Consider the following 27,967-nt stretch of genomic DNA (forward strand, 5'->3'; position numbering starts at 1 on the left):
ACTTTAAATAAATAATCCCATTCTAATCTATCAAACACCTTTTCTGCATCTAAAGCTGATGGTATTTTTCTTTACTGTGTAGCGGGTGCACAACGCAGTATGGTGAACCGCCACCGTCAGTTCACAGACTTACCTGACATATCACGGGCTAGCAGTGCTGGGCACCAAAGTACAGCGAGTGGATCAGATGAAGCCCCTGCCTCAAGGCGCCGGACGCTAATGGCTCATAGCTTTAACCTGCTGGTCCTGTGAACCAGCAGCTGTTCACTAATGAGCTCATTAACAGGCAGGGAAATAAAGGGTCTGTGTTTGTCTGCAATAAACTGGTCTTGAGTTGACTACCTTTGTGTGTGTGTTTGCCTTTATTTAGTATCTCTTGGTGACTGCCACATTGACCACCGCCAGTGGGCTGATAACGCCTCAAACCGTGCATCTTGGCGCCTCACAGTTTGGCGGGCAGCAACCTCCTTTGAAGAAGACCGCAGAGCCCACCTCACTGACAAAAGGCAAAGGAGGAAAAACCCAACACTCAACCCCAACCAACCAATTTTCCCCTGCAACCGCTGCAACCGTGTCTGCCTGTCCCGCATCGGACTTGTCAGCCACAAACGAGCCTGCAGCTGACGTGGACTTTTACCCCCTCCATAAATCTTCGTCCACGAAGCCAAGCCAAAGAAGAAAAAAGTAGCATCTACCGTAGTAGCCACTACAAATTGGTGACCCCGAAGTTAAGATTCAACGAATTTGAATAATTATGGAAAAGGAGGACATTTCAACAGCAACAACAACTGTCGCCGCCACAACAGTTAATGCAGTTGGGCTTCATTTGGCTCCTTTCTGGACACATCAACCTCAAATTTGGTTTCTTCAAGCTGAAACCCAGTTTCGTCTTCAGGGTATAACGGCGGAAGACAAAATTTTGGCATGTCATGAGTACATTGGATGTGGCCACTGCATCGCAAGTAAGCGAATTTATTGCTCATCCTCCGACAGAACACAGTACACCAGGTTCCGCCAGTTTCTTCTTGACACATTGGAACTTATTAGGCATGAGCGTGACATGAGTCTTTTGAACATGGAAGGCCTAGGTGACAAGAATCCATCAGACCTGATGAATGAGATTCTGGCATTGTCAGATGGTCATTCCTATTGTCTGCTTTTCGAAACAATATTTCTGTCAAAACTTCCAGCTCATGTTGCCGTCCTCATGATGTGGCTCGAGAGGCTGACAGGCTCTATCGTATCCTACACAAGAGTCTGCCCAAATACATCCAGTTTTTGCAGCAGAAGCATCTCTCGCATCCTACCAGCCTCCTGTATCTGCAGTCCAATCCAAGAAAGAGGAACATGCTGATGTACATCAAGAGTGGTATTTTTACCATCGCCGCTGGGGGAAAAAATGCCCATAAGTGTGTCCAGTCATGTACCTACTACAAAAAGAATGCCATTTGGCTTAAAGAATGCCACGCAAACTTTTCATCGGCCTATGGACGCTCTAGGCAGAGATTTACACTTGGTGTATATTTACTTGGACGACATCCTTGTAGCAAGTCAAAATGAGCAAGATCACCACCTACATTTGCGCCGCTTTTTCCAACGGCTCCAAAACTTTGGTCTGACAATTAACCTTGACAAATGTCAATTTGGCAAGTCATCCATAGAATTCTTAGGGCATAAAATTACAGCAGACGACATATCTCCATTATCAGGCAAGATAAACGACATCCGTACATTCTCCAGACCCGAAACTGTTAAAGGGCTACAGAAGTTTTTGGGAATGATAAATTTTTTATCACAGATTTATTCCCGGGATTGCTAACATCCTGCGATCCCTGTTTGACATCATCTCTGCTCCAAACAAAAACATTACTTGGACCGCAGAGGCAGAGGCTGCATTTATGTCTAACAAAGAGGCATTAGCCAAAGCAGCAATGCTTGCACCTCCAAATCCTGAAGCTGCTTTGACGCTCAGCACAGATGCCTCGGAAACAGCTATGGGTGCAGTTCTGGAACAATACATCAATGGCCATTATCAGCCCCTTGCCTTCTTTAGTTGTCATCCAAGACCAGCAGAAATGAAGTACAGCACCTTTGATTGAGAACTATTAGCACTTATCTGGCTATAAGGCACTTTTGTTACATCTTGGAAGGTTGACATTTCACCATATTCACAGACCATAAACCGCTCATTTTTGCCTTTAGCAAAGTCACAGATCCTTGGTCGGCAAGACAACAATGACATTCGTCCTACATTTCGGAGTGTACTACGGACATGCGTCATATTTCGGGAAAGGACAATCTGGTCGCAGATGTGCTCTCTAGATCAAGTGTGTGCCATATTCAAGATGGAGTTAACATTGCTGAACTAGCTGTGGCACAATCCGCGGATCCGGATATACAGACATACAGTACAGCTATTACTGGACTCGACATTCAACAGGTGGCACCACAACAAGTTAGTCCAGAACTCCTTTGTGATGTATTGTTGGGCTATCCTCGACCATTGGTCCCATTATCTTGGAGTCGGTATCTTTTTGATGACATTCACAATCTATCACACCCATCCATCAGGACTTTAGTCAAAATAATGTCAAACAAGTACATGTGGCATGGGCTGAAAAAAGACGTCGCGCAATGGGCACGAACGTGTATATCTTGCCAATCTGAGAAAATTCAACACCACACCAAGGAACCCCTGCAGCCTTTCCCGACAATTCGCAGATTTGAGCATGTGCACATGGATCTGGTTGGACCATTACCAGTATCACAGGACATGAGGTATATTCTCACGGTAGTAGACCGCTTCACATGCTGGCCAGAGGCCATTCCATTACTAGTCAGTGATACTGAGGCATGTGCTAGGGCGTTCATCTTAAATTGGATTGCTAGATTTGGAATGCCTACACACATAACTTAGGACCGTGGACCACAGTTCACTTTGGCATTATGGGCTTCCTTGGCTTGTTTTTGTGGTACACAGTTGCACCACACTACTATGTACCACCCGCAGTCCAATGGCCTGGTGGAACTTTTCCATCGACAACTTAAATCTTCACTGAAGGCCTGACTCACCGGCCCCAACTGGGTCGATGAACAACCTTGGGATCTACTAGGAGTACGAACAGCTCCAAAAGATCTGTCTGCATCGTCTGCAGAATTGATGTATGGTACGACCCTTATGGTTCCTGAGATATTCACTTCACAAGCAATTCAGACATGGACGTCCTGCAACAACTCCGCAAGGGTATTGCTAACAGCAAACCATCCTCTACCAAATGGCATGGCAATTCTAGGCAACAAGTGCCCCAATCACTATTAAACACTGAATTTGTATCCATACGAAGACAGGTTCCAGGGGCACTGTTACTTAAACCATATGAAGGACCATTTTGTGTGATTAAGAGAGATGGAGTGGTATATACATTAGACATCGGAGGGCATCTGCAGCTATTCAGCGTGGACAGACTTAAACCCGCCCATATGGACCCTACTTCACCAGTTCAGTGACCTCAACCCAAGCGATGTGGACGTTTGCCTAAGTCAAGCGTATCTGGCATCTTAAGTTACAGTGACGATTCTTGGTGGGGGGGGGGGGGGGGTGCGGTGATGTAGCGGGTGCACAGTGCGATATTGCGAACCACCACCATCAGTTCACAGACTTACCTGACACATCGCGGGCTAGCAGTGCTGGGCGTCAAAGTACAGCGAGTGGATCAGATGAAGCCCCTGCCTAAAGGGGTGAGGCGCTAATGGCTCATAGCTTTAACCTGCTGGTCCACAGGACCAGCAGCTGTTCACTAACGAGCTCAATAACAGGCAGGAAATAAAAGGTCTGTGTATGTCCGCAATAATAAACCAGTCTTGAGTTGACTTCCTTTGTGTGTGTGTGCTTTTATTTAGTAGCATCTACTGTTGAGGCCGCGACAACTGAGCCATATGTATTAAGCTTAAAAATCTAACAATATTACCCGCTGATCTATTTTTAATAAAACCTGTTTGGTCTATATTAATCAATTTAGGTAAACATTTAGCTAATCCATTAGTTGAGACAAAATTTTATAATCTGTATTCAATAATGAAATTGGCCTATATGAAGATGGAAGCAAAGGGTCCTTCCCGTTTTTTGGAATAACTTATTAATGCAGTTTTAAATAACTTAAATAAATCACAAAGATCTTCCATTTGATCTAAAAAATCCCATAAATATCAGAATTAATGACTCTTTAAATTCTTTATAAAATTCTGGAGAGAAACAATCCTCCCCTTATTGTTTGGGAAAGACATCAATACATCCTATAATTTTGTAACTGTAAATGGATTTGTTAAATCTGTCTTCTATGTTTAACTGTGCTAAAGTAATTTTGGACAAATATTCATTTATTTTATCCCCATCTTTCAAAGATTCTAATTTGTATAATTTCTTATAAAATTTCATAAACACAATTAATATCTTGTCTTTTATAAGTAAGATGACCAGAGTCATCTTTCCTGTTATTTAGTCAATTTTCTGACCAGGTTACTGCAGGGTCATTTCATTCCATGAGGTGCAATCTTAAGTGTGCTCATTGTGTGAGACCTTATCAATAACCTTATCTTTGTCCATACCTACCACATCAATGCATTTCCCTTCTTTGTTCCTTTTCAATGCCTTTCTGTTCTCATGCCCCTGCTAAAGTGGTTAAAATCTCCTTCTCTAACAAAATTCCCGAGGGTGGCTGATGCCCCAGCATTTTCAAGTGCAACCCCTCCTAGCCATCCAAGACCCACTTGTCTCGAGCTGCCTCCCATACTAACATTGATCTCGCTTCTACCACCACTACCACAAGTTCATTCCACACCCCCACCACCTTCTGCATTAAAGAAATTCCCCCTTATGTTTCCCTTAAACTTTCCCTTTTTATTCTCAATCCATGCCCTCTTGTTTGAATCTCCCCCACTCTCAGTGGAAAAAGCCTATCCACATTGACTATCTGTCCCCCTTATAATTTTGAATACCTCTAACAAATCACCCCTTAGTTGAGCTGCCTGCACCCTCAAGCTGTGGGGTAACGTCACCTGGAGCAAACTAACCACAAAATACTGAACTGTGTGGATGGGTCACAGACGCCAATCGTTGCCCAAGTTCTAAATCCTAAGCAGTACTCAAATTTGTGCTGCTATTGACACTTTCTGCATTTGTAGATGCAGAGATGTGGGAAGCATCCTGGAGTTTTCACACAGCATAATGTATGCTACCCACATACAAAGTGCTCCATCTTCTTTTCTTTCTTCTTTGGCTTGGCTTCGCGGACGAAGATTTATGGAGGGGGTAAAAAGTCCACGTCAGCTGCAGGCTCGTTTGTGGCTGATCAGTCCGATGCGGGACAGGCAGACACGATTGCAGCGGTTGCAAGGGAAAATTGGTTGGTTGGGGTTGGGTGTTGGGTTTACACCTCTGTGAATTCCATTCATTTAATTAACAGAGAGAATATAGTTAAAAACACCACAGTATTACTTTCTTAATGTAATTTCAGGCATAAATGCAAGAATGCAGCATTCACTGCAGTCACAGAAGAGGTGGTGGACATGGAATAATAAGGCACAGGGAGCCTCTCACAGCCAGCGTAAATAGATTTGAAACTCACTGTAATCAGGGGACAAAATTAAACCATTGGCATTACTCTTCACAATGATTAAAACACACCTACTGACTTCAGGTGGCAAGTCGGTAATTGACTCAAAACTGCACTACAGTCGCACGATCCAGTGTGAAAGATGTTGTTTAATCGCTCTCTCCGAAAACACGACTGATATGTTGCACCTTAATTCAAAGGCCAGTGAGCATTGTCGACAATGGTAGCTGTATTACACTTCTCTCTCCATCAATCTCTGAAGTTAACCAACCATTATATCGGAACAAATATTAATGCTGCTAGGTACAAGTTTGAGGCGAGAGAGGTGATATTTCAGAGGAATCCGAGGGGCAGCTTTTTCACTCAGAATGTGATCTGTACTGAGCTGCTATAGGAAACTGTGCAAATGGGCACCATTGCGACATTCAGAAAACGTTTGAACAAGTATGTGGTTGGGAAGGCTTTCAAAGGACATGGACCAGCTCAGAATGCCAACCTGGTCAGCATGGACAAGTTAGGGCTTCTTCAGTGCTGAATGACTATGTTTAAGTGGCAAGTTCTAGGCAAATAATTCATGAAGTATTTCTCCAGCATAATACAGTGGAGAGTTTTCTATGTAATACACATTACAATGAGATAGACAACAGACTCGCCAAGGCAAATAGCGCCTTTGGAAGACTACACAAAAGAGTCTGGAAAAACAACCAACTGAAAAACCTCACAAAGATAAGCGTATACAGAGCCGTTGTCATACCCACACTCCTGTTCGGCTCAGAATCATGGGTCCTCTACCGGCACCACCTACGGCTCCTAGAACGCTTCCACCAGCGTTGTCTTCGCTCCATCCTCAACATCCATTGGAGCACTTTCATCCCTAACGTCGAAGTACTCGAGATGGCAGAGGTCGACAGCATCGAGTCCACGCTGCTGAAGATCCAGCTGCGCTGGATGGGTCACGTCTCCAGAATGGAGGACCATCGCCTTCCCAAGATCGTGTTATATGGCGAGCTCTCCACTGGCCACCGTGACAGAGGTGCACCAAAGAAAAGGTACAAGGACTGCCTAAAGAAATCTCTTGGTGCCTGCCACATTGACCACCGCCAGTGGGCTGATAACGCCTCAAACCGTGCATCTTGGCGCCTCACAGTTTGGCGGGCAGCAACCTCCTTTGAAGAAGACTGCAGAGCCCACCTCACTGACAAAAGGCAAAGGAGGAAAAACCCAACACCCAACCCCAACCAACCAAATTTCCCCTGCAACCGTGTCTGCCTGTCCCGCATCGGACTTGTCAGCCACAAACGAGCCTGCAGCTGACGTGGACTTTTTACCCCCTCCATAAATCTTCGTCCGCGAAGCCAAGCCAAAGAAAACACATTACACAAGGAATTTTGCCTTCATTTGGAGATAATGTTACAATTCTGGTCATGGATACTGTTGGTTCAGTTGGCAGCAATTCTGCACTAGTACTCTGGGCAATGCTGCAAAAAGCCCCCATTCTGCCTCCATTTTATTGGCAAACATGAAGACATTGGTGCCAAAAATCTGGTGGTTTTAAATATATACACTGGGACACATTTGGAGATAATTTCCAGGCCAGTTGGGAGGTACTCACCAATGCCGTTGCTTTCCTTTTTTCCGGATGTCTGCGCGAGAGTCATTGCATAGGCACAGACCTCAGCTGCTTCTCTCTGGGCGAGCTGACGGAGGCATGCAACGGCTGCTCTTCGAAGCAGCAAGTGAGAACTGCACAAGTGGACCTGTAGAAGAGACCTGCCATTATAAATCAACTGAAGCTTCTGGTGTCATCCAGCTGTGCTGATGACTAAAGTTAAGAAGGTGAAGAGACTGCTGACATCTGTTATCTGCACTCCAGCTCGTATAGGTATGAACACCGTGTATAAGTGTGTATTAGTTGAATTTTTACCCCCTCCATAAATCTTCGTCCGCGAAGCCAAGCCAAAGCCAAAGTTGAATTTTGGGGAACCAATTTTTAGGGTAAATTTTAGGGGGTCATCTATTACACACATACTACTTTTGACTGTGGTAAGTACTTGTGTCATTCAAGGTGTCGGGAGCTCGGATGGGTGGCCAGCTGGCCAGGACAGGGTGGCAAGTCCACACTTAGGGCATCGGGAGCTCAGATGGGTTGGTGGCCAGTACCTCGGCAACAGTCCACGGTCAGGAAGTTGTCAGCTTGGAAGGGTGAGTGGGTGGGACAGAGTGGTAAGTCCACACTTAGGGTGTCGGCCGCTCGGATGGGTGGGCAGCCAAGGCTTAGGCAAGAGTCTGCGGTCGAGGAATCAGGTTCTCTGGAGGCTGGGCGGCCAGGGCCAAAGATAGAGAAGGCCTACTTTTACTGGTGATGTAGGGAAAATACCAGATTTTTGGGCCAAAAATAGAGGGGCCAACTTTTAAATGGTATCGACTATTACATGCGCATTTAGGGCATTTAATTTTAAAGCCTGGGAGATGCCCCTACAGGAGGGTGACCACAGCAGGGGAACAGCAGCTGATGGGCCCACACAGGCTGCGGGCAACTTGTTGTCAAAGGACTCACAAAGGCTGTGGGCTAGCTCATGGAAATCAGGTATCGGAACCAGGATTCAAGTGGGTGCTAAGGGCAAGGATTCCAGAAAGGCCTTGGGTGCTGAAAGCTTCCTGATTATATCAGAGGTCTGAATTTGGAGCTTGAGTTGATAATAGATTGAACAGGCTGCAGAGGCTGTGGGAGTGCTGAAGTAAATATACAGACACTCAGCACCTCTGAAGGGACTCTCTTATGCTTCTCTTTCTCTTATTAGGGGCAGCTAATGGTGACTCTTTGCTTGCCTTTACAGCAGGCAAAAGCTGAAGCATTTTATGTATATTACATTTTTTGTATTATTACTTGACAATAAAAGGAACCTTGATAGAGATAGAGAAGGGAAATGCTCTGGAAGAAGATGAAGGGCAATTGGCAGGAAAAGTAAATAATGTTGTTCTTAAAGATGAGGGAAAACAGGGATTAAAAATTGGGAAATCTCTGAAATTCATATATTTTAATGCCAGGAGTATTGTAAAAAAGGTGGATGAGCTGAAGGTGTGGATTGATACTTGGAAGTATGATGTGGTAGCGATTAGTGAGACATGGTTGCAGGAGGGATGTGATTGGCAACTGAATATCCCTGGGTTTCGTTGTTTTAGGTGTGATAGAGTCGGAGGGGCAAGAGGAGGTGGGGTTGCATTGCTTGTCAGGGAAAATATTACAGCGGTGCCTAGGAAGGATAGATTAGAGGGCACATCCATGGAGGCTATTTGGGTGGAACTGAGGAGTAGGAAAGGAGAGGTTACACTTGTAGGGGTGTATTATAGACCACCCAGAGGGGACCGAGACCTAGAGGAGCAAATCTGTAGGGAGATAGTAGATATTTGTGATAAGCACAGGGTTGTAATTATGGGAGATTTTAATTTTCCACATATAGATTGGGAAACACATTCTGTGAAAGGACTGGATGGGTTAGAGTTTGTGAAATGTGTGCAAGATAGTTTTTTACAACAATATGTAGAGGTGCCGACCAGAGAAGGAGCAGTGTTAGATCTACTGTTGGCAAATGGGATGGGTCAAGTGACGGAGGTTAGTGTTGGCGAGCACTTCGGGTCCAGTGATCATAATGCCATCAGCTTCAATGTCATTATGGAAGGAGAGAAATCAGGGCCAAGGATTGAGGTTTTTGATTGGGGAAAAGCTAGATTTGAGGAGATGCGAAAGGACTTGCAGGGTGTGCATTGGGACAATTTGTTTTATGGGCAGGATGTAGTAGAGAGATGGAAGTCTTTTAAAGATCAGATTTTGAGAGTACAAAAGCTTTATGTTCCTGTTAGGTTAAAAGGAGGGGCAAAAGGTTTGAGAGAGCCGTGGTTTTCAAGGAATATTGGAAACTTGGTTCGAAGAAAAAGGGAGGCGTACATTAGATATAAGAAGCATGGAGTTAAGGAGATGTTTGAAAGATACATTGAATGTAAGAGGAATCTTAAGAGAGGAATTAGGAAAGCTAAAAGAAGGTACGAGAAAACTATGGCTAGCAGGGTGAAAACTAATCCAAAAGAGTTCTACAAATATGTTAATGGTAAGAGGAAAGCTAGAGACAAAATTGGTCCCTTAGAAAATCAGAGCGGAAAACTGTGTGTGGAGCCTAGAGAAATGGGGGAGATATTGAACAGTTTCTTTTCTTCGGTATTCACTAAGGAGAAGGATATTGGGAGATGTGAGATAAAAAAAGCAAATTGGGTAAATATGGGGAATATAGAGATTACAAAAGGTGTAGTTTTAAGACTTTTGAAGAATATAAAGGTGGATAAGTCTCCGGGACCAGACGGGATCTTCCCCAGGACATTGAGAGAAGTGAAGGAGTAAATAGCAGAGGCTCTGGCAGTAATTTTCCAAATGTCATTAGATATGGGGATAGTGCCGGAGGATTGGCGCATTGCGCATGTGGTTCCGTTATTTAAAAAGGGTTCAAGGAGGAAGCCTGGCAACTATCGGCCTGTAAGTTTGACGTCTGTGGTAGGTAAATTAATGGAGAAAATTCTTAGAGATAGTACTTATAAACATCTGGATAGACAGTGTCTGATCAGGAGCACTCAACATGGATTTGTGGGAGGAAGGTCATGTTTGACCAATCTGATTGAATTTTTTGAAGAGGTGACTAGGAATGTGGATGAGGGTAGCGCAGTGGATGTTGTCTATATGGACTTCAGTAAGACCTTCGATAAGGTACCACATGGAAGGTTAGTTAGGAAGGTGCAGTCTTTAGGTATAAATTTTAAGATAGTCAAATGGATTGAGAGGCCAGAGAGTGGTAGTGGATAATTGTCTGTCAGGTTGGAGGCCGGTGACCAGTGGTGTGCCTCAAGGATCTGTATTGGGCCCATTGTTGTTCGTTATATACATTAATGATCTAGATGATGGGGTGGTGAATTGGATTAGTAAATATGCAGACGATACTAAGATAGGTGGAATAGTGGATAATGAAGAAGGTTTTCGAGGATTGCACAGGGATTTGGGCTGCTTAGAAAAGTGGGCTGAAAAATGGCAGAAGGAATTTAATGCTGATAAGTGTGAGGTGCTTCATTTTGGTAAGAAGAATCAGAATAGGACATACGTGGTAAATGGGAGAGCATTGAGGAATACAGAAGAGCAGAAAGATTTAGGAGTAACGGTACATCGTTCCCTGAAGGTAGAAACTCACGTGAATAGGGTGGTGAAGAAGGCTTTTAGTATGCTGGCCTTAATCAATCATTGCATGGAATATAGGAGTTGGGAGGTGATGTTGAGATTGTATAAGACATTGGTGCAGCCTAATTTGGAGTTCTGTGTGCAGTTCTGGTCGCCTAATTATAGGAAGGATATAAACAGAGTGGAGAGAGTGCAGAGAAGGTTTACCAGAATATTACCTGGGTTTAAGCATCTAGAGTATAGGGAGAGATTGGACAGATTAGGTCTTTATTCTTTGGAGCGTAGAAGGTTGAGAGGGGATTTGATAGAAGTATTTAAGATTATGAAAGGGATAGACAGAGTGGATGTGGATAGACTATTTTTGTTAAGAGGAGGAAAGATTAAAACAAGAGGACATGAGTTAAGAATTAAGGGGCAGAGGTTTAGAGGTAACATGAGGGGGAACTTCTTTACTCAGAGAGTGGTAGCCGTGTGGAATGATCTTCCGGGAGAAATAGTGGCGGTGGAGTCAATTGTATTATTTAAGAAAAGGTTGGACAGGTATATGGATGAGAAGAAGATGGAGGGTTATGGGCATTGTGCAGGGAGGTGGGACTAGAAAGGGGTGTTTGGTTCGGTGCGGACTAGAAGGGCCTAATGGCCTGTTTCCGTGCTGTAATTGTTGTTATGCTAACTACTCACCTTTGTCAAATTTTGACTGAGGAAAAAAAAATCAATTGGCACAACTGTTCAATAAGCCTCCTACTGACACACTTCAACTAATTTTATCATTGCATTTTCCTTTTTCTCTCACATTTATGTTTCCTCTAAATGTATCTATAACACTTTGTATGGCACATTCTCAACAGTGCCTAATAAAGTTCCCTTCCCCTCCAAGTTCCCTGTTGGACTTTCTAGTAGCCACCTTATAACTATAGTCTTAAGTTTTGTAGGGAGTATCTACTTGATGGAAGCTTTTGATCATAGTCGGTTATCCATCTTTTCTCTCCTTGGAAACAAATATATAAAAAGCAAATAAATAGATCACTCCAGCAGATGCTAAAGGCACAATAAGCAGAATTCTCGTTAGAATTCACCAACAAATATTGAACATAAAGCAGATAAAGAGTCAACCTCTCAGAGTCAGAGGCCTTCAGCCAAATTGCCCATGCAGACATTCTGGGTCTCAATAATTACGGTACTGGAATAGGTTTAAAGTGATAGAGGAGAGATTTAACAGGAACTTAAGTCACTTTTTTTTTTACTCCGAATGGGAGACTATATGGAACGCACTGTCAAAGGAAGCTACAGAAGCAGGTACAATTATAATGTTCAAAAGATTGTCTCATTTGACTGCACTTGGCCCATATCAATGTATCTGTAGCAATGTCTTTTGAATGTTGTAATTGCTAATCTGAGTGAAAAAGTGACTCAAATTCCCCTTAAATCTCTCCTCTCTCACCTTAACCCATTCTAGTTCTCAACATCTTACTCAGAAAAGGACTGTGACCTTATTATACCTCTACAAGCTCACCTTTCACCATCCTGCCGACAGAGCATCAAGATGATCAAATATTTTGTGCATTTGTGCCTTAAAAGAGCATTATAGTGGTTAAGGGTGAAGCCTCCTTTATGATGAAGGGCATGTGGCAGCCAGAAATATAGACAGCAAGTTCCATAAATAATAGTACAATGGTCACTGTTGCTTATGTTTAATGATGCTCGTTAAAGTCTGCTTGGGGAATTCCCTGTGAATAGAGCCATGAAATCTTTTATACACACTCCACGATTTAAGGCCACAGCACTTGTGAAAGTGAAGCCTCATGAATCCACTGGTAATGCTGGCCTGAGTGATTTCCTCAAGTCTCCAAAGTGGACACTGAATCCACACCCATCTGAGCAGAAGGCAAGTGTTTCACACCTGAGCCACAACTCCAATGGATCATACTCTATTTGCCCCATGCTACTTACACATAGACTGGGAACCAGGCTGGACAGATTGACATGGCGTGGTGCAAACATATGAAGCTGCTGAAGGCATGATATGGCTGCAGCCTGTGCAATGGAGTCGGAGTGATCTTGCATGATGGCACAGCCCACAAGGCATGAAGAGCGAATTGTAGATGTGGAAGCTCCATTACCTGAAAGGAGTTAATGACATTTAGTGGCCAGGATGGAAATTCCAACAGCACAACAGCAACTGTAGCAGTGTCTACATAGTACAATTATTTCCAAAATAAAGCAAGGATTAACTTTCACAAAAGGTCAATCAATGCACCAATAGAATTTTAAGTTTTAATAAAATGAAAAGTTGGTGCAACAAATAATGCCATTTAGTACTCTGTTATCAAGAATTCAATAAGCATTGGTCTATTCCGAGGTGCTGATACTGCATGACAGCCAATTCATGAGTGAGGTCCCTCCACAGTGAATGAGATGGATGACCAAGCAAGGAATAAAAAATCTGCAGATGCTGAAAGAAAAAAGTTGTGAAGATGGGACCTGTGCGCAAAATGCTTCTCCTCTCACAGGGCCTGTGGCAATATGTGGTTCGTTCAATGAGTGAATGATCTGTTTTCAACAGTGTTCAAGAAGGACTGGCTGAAACACTTTAATTGCCCACTCTTTTTCTGGGCACCATTTACATCTACCCAAAAGGATAGACCCAACCTAATGTTTTATCCTAAAGACTTAAGTTCAAGCTTATTATCACACGTACCAAGTGCAGTAAGGAAGATAGTTTTGCGAGCACTCCTGTTAGATATCCCATATATAGAACAGCAAGCAAATCACAGGATGAAAGTACAGTGTTACAGAAAGAAATGAGTTAATGCAGAACAAAGTGCGAGGTTCATTTAGTAGTGTGATAGTAGTGGTGTGTAATCTCTCTCTTGTAAATCTTCTTCCTGACAGGAGAAGGAAGAGTGTGGCTGGGGTTAGCTGCTTTTCCAAGGCAGCGGAAAGTGCAGCTGGAGTCAATGGAGGTGGAGTTTGTGAGAGTCTGAACTGCATTCACAACCCTTTGTAATTTCTTGACAAGGCAGCACTTTTACATTTGTAATGAATTTCAGAGCTCTGACTTAGTGTGGTCAATCTCCCATCTGGGGCAAAGGCAATTCAAGCTATCAGCATTCAAAACATTTCCCTGCTCCTGGAAAACATTCATGACAACTCGGTATCCAGTAACAGACCGTGGTGGCTTCCACCCTGGCTGCCTACCTTGAAGCTCTGGTCCCACAGTAGTGATTAATGCTCCCAAACAACGACCCAAACACTGGTGCACTTCTGTATGTGATGGTGGAACAGTGAGCAGCAGTGTCAGGACAAGCGACAGGGTAGGTTCCACATATCCACGGTACATGGGACCACTCGAATCCACAATCAGTGCTAGCGAGTGAAGAGCCCAAGTCTGCAAGATGTGAACACATTAAAAAAAAAACCCGCCACTTAAAGCAAACCCAGAGTCCGGACTCAGATTTTGAATGAATTTACCTGCACTTCAAGGGAAGTGCCATCCTGTGCAAGAGCCAGAAGAATGCTGACACTTGTCTTCAGGTGCTGCCCTGAACCAATGCCACCAACGTAACGATGAAGACAACCAAGAGCAAGCGAATGACCGGTTCTAGACACCACATCTCGAGCTGATTTCAACCTAGTAAAATAGAAAGGATTTTGGTTGAACATGTCCACAGATCTAATAAAAGATAATGCTGGAAATGAATATTTCTTAAATTAACATGGTTTATTCTGGTCACACCTACATTGTGCAGCTTGCTAACTGCACTCACTAAGATTCTATACATACATATATGTATATATATATATATATGTGGGAGAAATAAGTTGGGTTTAAACCTTTATGAAATAATCAAAATAGAACATTATTTTAAGGCAGGGGTTCCCAACCTGGGGTACATGTACCCCCAGTGGTACAAATGCACATTACAGGGGGTACATTGGGTCTGAGAGAATAACCACTACTGTGTAATAAAAGGTTGGGAACCCCTGTTTTAAGGGAACTATGGGGACAGGTGGCTGAGGGGCCAATCCCTTTGATAAATTATCCTTTCCCAATTGTAGAAATGTCTGAAATGGCATGATTTTTCATTAAGTGGATCATCATCATTTCAAGTTAATCTACCCCCATGCTTTTCCAACCCTGAACTTTCTTCCCCAATAACTACCAATATCAGGTCTGACGTTTTCATTTGACCCTACCTTAACTAACTTCTTGCATTTCATCAGTTCAGTGCTGGCAGCCTGAGCTATAACTTGATGAACTCTTTCCCCAAGTCATTCCACCTCTTTCTTCACTAAGACAACCCAGAAAACTTCTCCGATTATGTATTAAACTTTATTTGGAAATGTTCCTGTGAAATGTCTGTATAAAAAAAATGGCAGCAGCATGGGCACTGGTGCAGACCCAGGAGAGTGGAGACACAACATAGCTCCAAAGGGTTCAACCGCCCAGTCCCAAAGCGGGCGGCTCTGCACAGGCTTTAAGCATCCTGTTAAAGGAGCCAACGGTGTTTATAAGTAAAATCCTGCAACCACGGGATCTATGCCCTAGATGGCAGCGCCCCTGTACACAACAGCGGCCACGAGAGGATGCAGACTCAGGGGAGCAGCTGACTACTGGTGCAGGACACCAGAAACAGGAAAAACATCTCCATTGAGAAGGAGAATTAGCAAAGATGACCAAACAGGATGGTAACCGTGGCAGTGAACCAACGAGGGGCTCAGAGGCTGAGGAACACTCAGAGGCTAGGGGTGACTTGTGGTCGGGGACTCGCAGAGGCTGCAGGAGACTGGCTCATGCAAACCAGGTATCAGAGTTGGGATTTGAGAGGGTGCTGATGGCAAGGTCTCCCGAAGGGCCTCGGAGCTTTGGACTTGAGCTCAGGTTGGCAACAGATAGAACAGATGTGTGCACAGTTGCAGAGTCTGAGGGTACTGTAATGGCCAACACTAATGGAAACTTTCCCTAATGGCAGTCAGAAGTGCATTTTTTTATATTACATGTTCTGTACCATTACGTGACAATAAAGAAATAGAATATAGAACAATACACCACAGTACAGGCCCTACGGCCCTCGATGTTGTGCCAACCCTTTAAAAAGTACTAAATCCTCCCTAGCCCGTAACCCTCTATTTTTCTTTCATCCATGTGTGTAAGTGTCTCTTAAATGCCCCCAATGTTTCAGCCTCCACCACCATCCTGGCGAGGCATTCTGTGTAAAGAAAACTTACTCCTGATGTCTCCCCTAAACATTCCTCTTTTCAGTTTATACAGTTCTCTGGTGTTTGCTGTTCCTGCCCTGAGAAAAGGGTGCTGGTTGTCCACCCTATCTATGCCTCTCATAACCTTGTAAACCTCTATCAAGTCTCCTCTCATCCTTCTACGCTCCAAAGAGAAAAGTCCCACCTCTGCTAACCTTGCCTCATAGGAGTTATTTTCCAATCCAAGCAACGTCCTGGTAAATCTCCTCTGCACCCTCTCCATAACTTCCACATCCTTCCCACAATGAGGTGACCAGAACTGAACACAATACTTTAAGTGTGGTTTCACCAGAGATTTGTAGAGTTGCAACACAACTTCTCTATTCCTGAACACAGTACGGAGATTCACGCTGGGCTGCAACTGCCGGAGACTAGCTCAAACTGGCTTGAGGGGTATGAGGTATCAGAAGCTGGATGCAAGGAGGACCCAGACTCTGTTGGAGTTTTGGATCTGAAGCTTGGGTTGCCAAGATTAGGACTGGACTGGGTGGCTGCAGAAGCGCTGGAGGCGATTCCAAGATCACTCGGTGACTCTGGGGGGATTCTCTTTTGCTTCGAAGCCAGACTGTAAGCGGCGCTTAGACAATTCCTTCTGGTGGCAAATCGGTCTGTTTTGCAGCAGGCAAAAAGAAACATGGCACCACTTTATTACCAAGACAATAAATTGAATCTTGAACTCCATCCCAAAGGCCTTCTTAACTATCCTATCAACGTGTGTGGCAACCTTGAGGGATGTATGGATTTGAACCTCAACATCACTCTATTCATTCACACTCTTAAGTTAACTCTGTACTCAGCCTCTGGTTTGTCCTTCCAAAATGCATCACCTCACACTTATCTGGATAGAACTCCATCTGCCACTTTTCTGCTCAATTCTGCACCCTGTCTAGGACTTGAAAGGCCAACATGGCCTGTTTCCGCTCCGTAAATGGTTATAGGGTTATATGGTTATGCCTTGTGAAACCAGACTGTGAAATATTCTCTTGTAACCTTCTAGAACTTTCAGCTCCATCCACAACTTCTCCAACCCTCGTGTCATCCACAAACTTACTGACCCATCCATCCCCCTCTTCATCCAAGTCATTTATAAAAATCACAAAGAGCAGGGGTCCCAGAACAGATCCTTGCGGCCCTCCACTAGACACCAACCTCCAAGCAGAATACTTTCCGTCCACTACTATCTCTGCTTTATTCCTACTAGCCAATTTTTTATCCACACAGCCAAGGTTCCACTGATCTCATGACACAGGATCTTAAAATATTGTTTAAAAACATGGTGCATCATCAAAAATGGTTCTGGGTATAAACACATTCCAGTATTTTTGTTCAATTCAGTGATGTTCTTGAGTGATTTACTCCCAGTTCCCTTTTAATAGCAAGACTCAACAGGCTCAATATTGAAAATGTATTTCTTAATTCTTAGCAAATGAGCATTCCATTCATGAAAAAAACATTCATCCATCTAATATGGCAACTAAACACATCAGGGACAATAATAGATAAAAGTAAAAATAAAGCTGCAGAGGATATATTATACAAAATATTTAACACTCGTGCCTTTCTCAAATTCCCCATCGTTAATCTCCCTGCCTAACTTTCCAGGGAACCAATATTTACATTTGCTTCTCTTTTGTTCCACCTAGACGTAAAAGGTTTTGTAATCTTTTTGAATTGTATCCCAGCTAAATCCAAAGTTTTGATTTCTCTTTAATCTTTCAATTTTTGTAATTCTCCACATCCTTGGGTTTCTACTATCAATTAAATTTAAACAGACAGAACGGTAACAGGCCATTTCGGCCCATGAGTCCATGCTGCCCAATTTACACCCAATTAGCCTTCACCCCCGGTATGTTTTGAACAGTGGAAGGAAACTGGAACCCCTGGGAAAAAACCCACACAGACATCAGGAGAACGTACAAACTCCTTACAGACAGCATGGGATTCGAACCCTAGGCCCTATCTCTGGCACTGTAAAGGCACTTCTTTCACTGAAAAAGAGCAGCACAGTTGGAATAGCAGTTAGAGTAATGCCAATGATTGGGACTTGAGTTCAAATCCCGCATTGTCTGTATGGATGTTTGCTACTCTCCCCATGACCACAGAGGAATTTCAGAAAACCACGAATGTTAACTATTTTGTAAATGTCTTCAATGAAGATTACCAAAAAGGTCTGGAAATAGGCAAGAAGAATGACAAACATATATCACTAAACGTGCTCTGAAAAGTAATGGTACCAAGGACTGATCAATTCTCCGGACAAATCAATCTTACATATATGGTTTCTGAAAGTAGATACATGTATTATGATCTTCCAAACACCCCTAGATTCTGGAAAGGTCCCCATGCACTGAAAACTGCAAACATAACACTGCAAAAATAGTCAAGAAAGGAAAGAAACTATTGATACCACAGGCCAGTGAATTTAACTTCACTTGTTAGAAAAATACTGAATCACTATTATGTTCATGCAGCAGGGCCATTAGAAATCAACAAATTATTGTGGTCGATTTAATTTTATGAAAGGAAAATTGTGTTTAATAAGCTTACTAGTCATCTTTGAAGAAGTAACTAGCATGGTCTATGAAAAAGAGTGCGTTTTGTGTACTTGAATTTTCAAAAGGCATTCAATAAAGGTTAATGCAACATTGATTTGATTGAGGGCAATGGAATACTGTAGAAAGAAGATTGGTTAACAGAAAGGGAAAGGATAGCAGAGACTAATGGTGCACTTCAACAATCATGAACTAATTACAACCAACGTAAATGGAAATAGAAGATTAATAGTTGTGCATTCAAGTTTATTGATGAGACAGATGGATAGGCAGGTAAGCTGTAAGAAGGTCAAAGCATCTGCAACAGGACATGAACAGATCAAGTGAGTGAACTGAAAAATGGCAGATGGAGTACGAGGGCAAACTGAGGTTATTACTTTGGTGGGATTCATATAAAAGTTGTTCTACTTTAACTGGGTGCCTTCGTGCAAGAAGCAGAGGTACAGCAAGTGACAAAGGAGGCAAATATATTGTTTGACCTTTTTTTTGCAGGATGATGGAATATGAGAGGGAAAATATTTGCCTCCAGTTTACAGATCTTCAGTGGCCACATGTAAAATACTGTGCCAAGTTCTTGTCTCCTTATTTATGGTGGTATATTCACTAAAGGAATTCTCAGGGTAAGGGCATTGTCCTATTTTGGAAAATTAGGTGTGGATCTCTACATTGTGGAGTTTGGAAATTCTCATTGAATTCTAAAAAGATTCTGAGGAGGCTAGACACGTTCAATACAGAGATTATGCTTGCCATGGGGAGGGAGGAGTTTTGATCTGTGAGGCGTAAATCCAAGGTGAAACAGGCTCATACCGCTTCGATTTCTAATATTACATACAGCATAATTAAATTCAATTGAGAGAAATTGCATTGAATTGTTGCTGCTAATTTTGTCTGGGTTGGGGAAGCAAGGCAAGATGAAATAGCCAGAGGGGGGTAGAGTACAAAATTAGCTCTGCCATTAGTAAAAGATACTTAATGATATATCCAATAAGGAATTCAGGAGAATAGTGAGCATCTACTGGAGGCCATTGAAAGAGAAAGGAAGCAAGTGCACAGGGGAAAAAGTAGGCGGTGATTTTGTTTGAAATGAGACAAATGCTGGAGTGTGAGGAGGCGCAGTATAACTTAAACATCATCTCAGACCACCAAACACCTGGCTCTTGCAACAAATCCTGGGAAAACAATAGCAATGAAAAATATGATGGCTGAAAGGAACAGGTTTAGGTAGGAGAGGAGCAAAATGGGCAAGGCATTGGGAATAAACAAGAAGCCTAAAGATGCTGGGGAACTAGTATAATACACAGAATTGGTGGAGGAACTCAGCAGATCAGGCAGCATCCATGAATTGGGAATGTCAACAACTAAAGTTTCTGTCATATCCGGTCGTACTTGTCAAAACTGTGCTGTGCCATCCTGGCTATGAAGGTGGCCTCTCCAACCACTTGGGCCATCCTTCCCAAAGCTTCACCAGCAGCACATCGCAAGATCGGATTGGGGTTGTCAAGAGCCCCCAGGACCAATGCCAGGGCAGACTTCCGCACTTCATCAGGGCCCAGGGTACTCTTGTTTTCTGCTAAACCCTAAAACGGAGAGAAATAGAGACGACATCATGAAGGGCCCCGTCACCCAGTCACAACCTTGACTTGCTGCTCCTTTTGGGAAGAAGGAAGATGGACACCTCTAGGCTCAGCAAGTTCCCCCCACCCCCCTCTCAAAACAGCTATGTGTCCAGAATCACCCCATAATATCCTATTCATAAATTACTATGGAACCACAAAAAGACCCGTCTACACTATTAGATTGCCACATTTTTTCTTGCACTGGCTGGAATTGTGAATATTTACTATCTATTCTTTATAATCTCTTACATACAGGGGTAATTTAATGTGTACTACCTGTATAAGAGTTGGGTTTTTTTTACAAATACCTGTTTGGCGGCAACAAGGAAGAATTACATTGAAATGTGTATTATAAATTCATTATCAATAAAGTCATTATTGATGCCCTCTGCAGTTTTAGTTTTGCAGATAATAAATTGATAGGGCAGGATGAAATTCTTCCAGTACATCATACAGAGACATCAATGAAAGAACCTACCTTCAGTGCACTAAGCACAGCAGTGAAGATATTAATCTGTACTGCCTGCTGACGAACTCCCTTTGCCTGTTTGATGCATTCAGCAAAATGATCCAACATTTGGAGCCTGAGGAAACAACCACAGTAATAGGCATCGTTGGGTCGAATTGTTAGCCAAGTATTTCTCCAATGCTGAACAAATTTAAAACAAATAACAAAGGTGCTCATCACAGAACAGTAGCTTTGTTGCTCTAAAAGTCTTATTTAGCCAATAGAAAGTTGAGTGGGATCTCTGTGAGAACACAACACAATATTTGCAAATGGATGATGACCTGAGTCCACAACGGCCAGGATTGTATTCAGTAAGTTTGCACTCTAATAAATAATCCTCAGGGGTCTTACAAAAAGCATCACTTCAGTTCTTAGCTTTTTTTTTTAATAATTATTTTATTTTTCACACTATGAACCATATCAACCAAAATATGTACAAACATTTCTCATTAAATTTACAGTGGTCTTTTCTCTCTTTTTTTTCCCCTTTCCCTCCCTCCCCTCCACCCACCCCCCTCCAAAACCCATCAAAATATTCAATTTTCGAAGAGTAGCTATGAAGTATTGAACTGCACATTTCACAAACATTTCTACGACTGATTCCACCTGCAGTGAATTCGTCCATCGTTATTGAATGAAGATCTACCGGGACCAATGCCTGAAGAGGGCGCACAAAATCAGTGAACCGGTGCAGACTCGAAAGGCCAACATGGCCTGTTTCCGCTCCATAAATGGTTATATACAATAAAACCATAAATCACACAAAGGAAAATAAACAAGAAAAATGCATAATCTATTTATTACACATTGAATCTAGTCGTTTTATCTTTTATCATTTTCATTCTCATTTTAGGTGATGGAAGTTGTAGGCAAGCTCTCTCTGATATGTTCCATGTATGGTTCCCAAATGTGTTCAAACATTGTGACTTTATTTTTTAAATTATATGTTATTTTTTCCAATGTAATATATTTATTCATTTCCATGTACCGTTGCTGTATACTCATGCTCTCTTCCATTTTCCAAGTTGACATTATACATTTTTTTTTTCTATCGCTAAGGCTATCATAATGAATTTTTTTTTGCACTTTATCCAGTTTGAGGCCTAATTCTCTACTTCTTATGTTACTTAAAAGAAACATCTCTGGTTTATTTGGTCTGTTATTTTTTGTAATTCTATTTAGTATCTGCTTTAATTCTTCCCAAAATGTATTTACTTTCGTACATGCCCAAGTTGCATGTAATGCTGTTCCCATTTCCTTCTTACAGTGAAAAAATCTGATAATGTTGAATCCAATTTTTTTTAATTCTGGAGGAGTAATATATACCCTGTGTAACCAATTATACTGTATCATACATAACCTTGTGTTTATTGTATTCTTCATAGTTCCAGAACATAATTTTTCCCATACTTCATTTTTTATCTTTATGTTTAGATCCTTTTCCCATTTCTGCTTAGGTTTATAGTTTATTTCATTTTCCTTATCTTGCAGCTTAATGCACATGTTGGTTATAAATCTTTTGATTATCATTGTGTCTGTAATCATGTATTCAAAGCTGCTTCCTTCAGGTAATCTCAAGCTGTTTCTCAATTTATCCTTCAAATATGCTTTCAATTGATGATATGCAAACATTGTACCATGAGTTATTCCATATTTGTACTTCAACTGTTCAAATGTTAATAAATTATTTCCCAAAAAACATTTTTCTATTATTTTGATTCCTTTTCTCTCCCATTCTCGAAAGAGAAAGTTGTCTATTGTAAAAGAGATTAGCGGATTTTGCGTCAATAGTAATTTTGGTATTTGATCATTCATTTTTTTCCTTTTTAATTGGATCTTCTTCCATGTATTAAGTAAATGATACAGTACTGGTGAGTTTTTATATTGTACCAGCTTTTCATCCCACTTATAAAGTATATGTTCCGGTACCTTCTCCCCTCTTTTATCTAGCTCTATCTTAGTCCAGTCTGGCTTTTCCCTTGTCTGGTAAAAATCTGATAAATACCTCAATTGTGGCATTCTAAAATTTGGTAACTGTAAACCACCTTGATTATACCTCTGTTAATTTATCTAACGCTACCCTTGGATTCCTCCCCTTCCACAAGAATTTCCTTATTATTCTCTTTAGTTCCTTAAAGAATTTTTCTGTTAAGGGAATTGGTAATGTTTGAAATAAGTATTGTATCCTTGGGAACATGTTCATTTTAATGCAGTTTACCCTCCCTATCAACATTAGAGGTAATTATTTCCATTGTTTTACGTCTTCCTGCAATTTCCTTTATTAGTGGCTGATAATTTAGTTTGTACAAGTGGCTTAAGTTATTATCTAACCTGATCCCTACGTATCGAATTGCTTGTGCTTGCCATTTAAATGGTGATTCTTTTTTTAAATTCTGTATAGTCTGCGTTACTCATTGGCATCACTTCACTTTTAATTGCGTTGATCTTGTACCCTGATATTTCTCATATTCCCTAACCCTAACCTGTGGTTCTGTTAGGTATACTATGATGTCATCTGCAAATAAGCTGATTTTATACTCCTTCTCCTTTATTTTTATCCCTTTTATTTTATTTTCTATTCTTATCAGTTCTCCCAAAGGTTCTATTGCTAAGGCGAACAATGGATAGTGGACATCCCTGTCTAGTTGACCTACTTAATTTAAAGTGCCTTGATACATATCCATTTACCGTTACCTTTGCCAACAGTCCATTGTACAATGCTTTAATACATTTTTCTGGTATATTGAATTTCTGTAATATTTTAAATAAGTAATTCCACTCTACTCTGTCAAAGGCTTTTTCTGCGTCTCAAGCAACAGCCACTGTTGGTTTCTTATTTCCTTGAATTGCGTGAATTAGATTAATAAGTTTGCAGACATTGTCCACTGTTCGTCTTTTCTTAATAAATCCAGTTTGATCTTGTTTTACTATTTTAGGTACACAATCGGCCAATTTGTTTGCTAATAATTTTGCTATTATCTTATAGTCTGAGTTAAGTAGAGATATTGGTCTATACGATGCTGGTGTTAATGAATCCTTCCTCGTCTTTGGTATTACTGTAATTATTGCTGTCTTACATGAGTCTGGCCTCCGTTTTCTGACGGAGGTCCTCCATCAGCCAGCTCCCCACCATTACTACCAGCCGCCCCACATCTCCATCGGGCACACAAAACTCAAAACGGTCAACCAGTTTACTTATCTCGGCTGCACCATTTCATCAGATGCAAGGATCGACAACGAGATAGACAACAGACTCGCCAAGGCAAATAGCGCCTTTGGAAGACTACACAAAAGAGTCTGGAAAAACAACCAACTGAAAAACCTCACAAAGATAAGCGTATACAGAGCCGTTGTCATACCCATACTCCTGTTCGGCTCAGAATCATGGGTCCTCTACCGGCATCACCTACGGCTCCTAGAACGCTTCCACCAGCGTTGTCTCCACTCCATCCTCAACATTCATTGGAGCGACTTCATCCCTTACATCGAAGTACTCGAGATGGCAGAGGTCGACAGCATCGAGTCCACGCTGCTGAAGATCCAGCTGCGCTGGGTGGGTCACGTCTCCAGAATGGAGGACCATCGCCTTCCCAAGATCGTGTTATATGGCGAGCTCTCCACTGGCCACCGTGACAGAGGTGCACCAAAGAAAAGGTACAAGGACTGCCTAAAGAAATCTCTTGGTGCCTGCCACATTGACCACCGCCAGTGGGCTGATAACGCCTCAAACCGTGCATCTTGGCGCCTCACAGTTTGGCGGGCAGCAACCTCTTTTGAAGAAGACCGCAGAGCCCACCTCACTGACAAAAGACAAAGGAGGAAAAACACAACACCCAACCCCAATCAACCAATTTTCCCCTGCAACCACTGCAACCTGCCTGTCCCGCATCGGACTTGTCAGCCACAATCGAGCCTGCAGCTGACGTGGTCATTTACCCCCTCCATAAATCTTCGTCCGCAAAGCCAAGCCAAAGAAAAAACATGAGTCTAGCAAGGTTTGTGTTTCTATCTGGTTCATTACTTCCAAGAGAGGAGGAATTAAATCTTTAACTCTTTAAATGTTTTATAAAATTCTATTGGAAATCTATCCTCTCTTGGTGTTTTATTGTTGAGCAGTTTTTTTAAAATATCCTGTACTTCCTCCATTTCAAATGGTTTTATTAGTTTGTTTTGTTCCTTTTCTTGCAATTTCGGCAGTTCAATTTTAGCTAAAAATTTCTCTATTTTAATCATCTTTCCCCTCGTTCTCAGTTTGATACAATTGTTCATAAAATTCCTTAAAATTTTCATTAATCTCTGTTGGATTATATGTAATTTGTTTGTCCTTTTTCCTTAATGCCAGTATTGTTCTTTTAGCTTGCTCTGTTTTAAGTTGCCAGGCTAATATTTTATGTGTTTTTTTTCTCCCAGTTCGTAATATTTTTGCTTTGTTTTCATTATATTCTTTTCCACCTTGTATGTTTGTAATGTTTCATATTTAATTTTTTTGTCCACCAATTCTCTCCTTTTCGTTATATCATCCCTTTTTACTAATTCCTTTTCTGTTCTTGCTATCTCCCTTTCCAACTGTTCTATTTCCCGATTGTAATCCTTTTTCATCTTAGTCGCATAACTTATTATCTGCCCTCTAATGAAGGCTTTCATTGCGTCCCATAATATAAATTTGTCTTTCACTGATCCTGTGTTTATTTCAAAAATATGTATTAATTTGGCGTTCAATAAACTCCCTAAATTCCTGTCTTTTAAGTAGCATGGAGTTTAACCTCCATCTATATGTTCTTGGTGTGTTGTCCTCCAGTTCTATTGCTAATAATAGGGGTGAATAATCTGATAGTAGTCTAGCTTTATACTCAGTTTTCCTAACTCTCCCTTGAATATGGGCTGACAACAAAAACATAACAATCCTTGAGTAAGTTTTATGCCTACTCGAATAATATGAAAATTCCTTCTCTCTTGGGTGTTGCCTCCACCATATATCCATAAGTTTCATTTCCTGCATTGATTTAACCATAAATTTGGCTACTTTATTCTTTTTACTTGTCTTTTGTCCAGTTTTATCCAACATTGGGTCCAAATTAAGGTTAAAATCCCCTCCTATTAATAAATTTCCTTGTGTGTCTGCAATCTTCAAAAAAATATCCTGCATAAACTTTTGATCCTCCTTGTTAGGTGTGTATATATTGAGCAAATTCCAAAATTCTGAGTCTATCTGACACTTTATCATTGCATACCTCCCTGCCGGATCTATTATTTCCTCCTCTATTTTGATTGGTACATTTTTGTTAACTAGTATGGCTAAACCTCTAGCTTTTGAATTATAGGATGCAGCCATTACGTGTCCTACCCAGTCTCTCTTTAGTTTGTTATGTTCCGTTTCAATCACATGTGTTTCCTGCACAAATGCTCTATCTATTTTTAACTTCTTCAATAAGTTTAGTAGCCTCTTCCTTTTAATTTGGATATGTATTCCATTAATGTTTATAATCATAGAGTTCAACATGGCCATCTTATATCTTGCATATGCCTCTTTTCCACCTCTTTGCCACCTCCATCCCCCCTTTCATCTCTTAGTTTTCTCTTATTACACTTAATGTACGAGAACACATTTAAGACATAAAGTACCCCCACAGTTCCCATATCCACTAATACCTTAACCCCATAAGTTCCCCCCTCTCTGAGTTTCCCCATACCCCTTGCAGGGCAAGCACAACTCCCCTTTTCATTTGGGTTGCGATCTTGTTCACAACATCAACTGATTTTGCAGTGACAGTTATTCCCCCCTACATCCAGCCCTCTCCAGAAAATATATTTTTTTTTTTTTTAAAAACACACAACAAAGCTCTCTCTCTCTTCTATTTTCCCCCTTACTCTCTTCCTTTCCTTTTCTTTTTCCTCTTCAGTTCTTTACATATACATTGTTTTTACATATTTATATATATACTTTATCGCCATTCTTCATTCTTGTTTAATCTCTTCTCCTGTCCTGCAAACGTTCTGCAAATTATTGCGCTTTCTCTGGATCTGAGAACAGTCTATTTTGCTCCCCGGGTATAAATATTTTAAGCATGGCTAGACGTCTTAACATGAATTTGTAACTTTTTTCCATAAAATCGATTTTGCTGTATTAAACTCCTTCCTCCTCTTTAAGAGTTCAAAACTTATGTCTGGGTAAAAAAATATTTTTTGATCCTTGTATTCCAATGGTTTATTATCTTCTCTAATTTTATTCCTTGCCTGTTCCAGTATATTTTCTCTTGTCGTGTATCTCAAAAGTTTTACTAAGATGGATCTTGGTTTTTGATGTGTCTGTGGTTTCGGAGCTAATGCTCTGTGTGCCCTTTCTATTTCCATTTTTTCCTGGATTTCTGATGTTCCTAGGACCTTCGTAATCCATCCTTTTATAAATTCCTTCATGTCTGGGCCTTCTTCACCCTCCTTCAGGCCCACTATTTTTATGTTGTTTCACCTACTATAATTTTTCAACATATCAATTTTCTGAGATAACAACTCTTGTGTCTCTAATTTTTTTGTCACTTCCTTCCAATTTTTCTCTCAAGTAATTTACTTACATTTCGACAGCCGTTTCCCGCTCTTCCACATTCTCTACTCTTTTCCCTATTTCTATCATTACCAATTCTAACCTTTGCATTTTATCTTCTGTTCTTTTCATTTTCCTTTTAATTGCACTGAATTCTAATGATAACCATTCTTTTAATGATCTCATTTGTTCTTCAAAAAAGACTTTATCTATATTCTGTTAATCAGTTTTACCTTCTATTTCCCTTTGTCCATCAGATTTACCTTCAATTTCCCTTTGTCCATCAGATTTACCTTCTATTTCCCTTTGTCCATCAGTTTTACCTTCTATTTCCCTTTGTCCATCAGTTTTACCTTCTATTTCTCTTTGTCCATCAGTTTTACCTTCTATTTCTCTTTGTCCATCAGTTTTACCTTCTATTTCTCTTTGTCCATCAGTTTTACCTTCTATTTCTCTTTGTCCATCAGTTTTACCTTCTATTTCTCTTTGTCCATCAGTTTTACCTTCTATTTCTCTTTGTCCATCAGTTTTACCTTCTATTTCTCTTTGTCCATCAGTTTTACCTTCTATTTCTCTTTGTCCATCAGTTTTACCTTCTATTTCTCTTTGTCCATCAGTTTTACCTTCTATTTCTCTTTGTCCATCAGTTTTACCTTCTATTTCTCTT

General features: G+C 41.3%; 1 protein-coding gene across 4 annotated transcripts in view; it reads right to left on the bottom strand.

Annotated features, from left to right (window-relative positions):
• The window catches only part of heatr5b (HEAT repeat containing 5B), a 139,509-nt gene that overhangs the window by 54,067 nt on the left and 57,475 nt on the right, over nt 1-27,967 (bottom strand). For all 4 annotated transcript variants that reach the window (XM_069885126.1, XM_069885125.1, XM_069885123.1 and 1 more), the window contains 6 exons: nt 20,733-20,838; nt 20,025-20,215; nt 14,299-14,458; nt 14,026-14,215; nt 12,778-12,947; nt 7,225-7,369 (listed from right to left, as the gene is read on the bottom strand). In XM_069885126.1, coding sequence (XP_069741227.1) covers nt 7,225-7,369; nt 12,778-12,947; nt 14,026-14,215; nt 14,299-14,458; nt 20,025-20,215; nt 20,733-20,838 — 962 coding nt within the window. The remainder of the gene's footprint in view (nt 1-7,224; nt 7,370-12,777; nt 12,948-14,025; nt 14,216-14,298; nt 14,459-20,024; nt 20,216-20,732; nt 20,839-27,967) is intronic.

Source organism: Narcine bancroftii, chromosome 6 (assembly GCF_036971445.1).
Source record: "Narcine bancroftii isolate sNarBan1 chromosome 6, sNarBan1.hap1, whole genome shotgun sequence".
NCBI lineage: Eukaryota > Metazoa > Chordata > Chondrichthyes > Torpediniformes > Narcinidae > Narcine > Narcine bancroftii.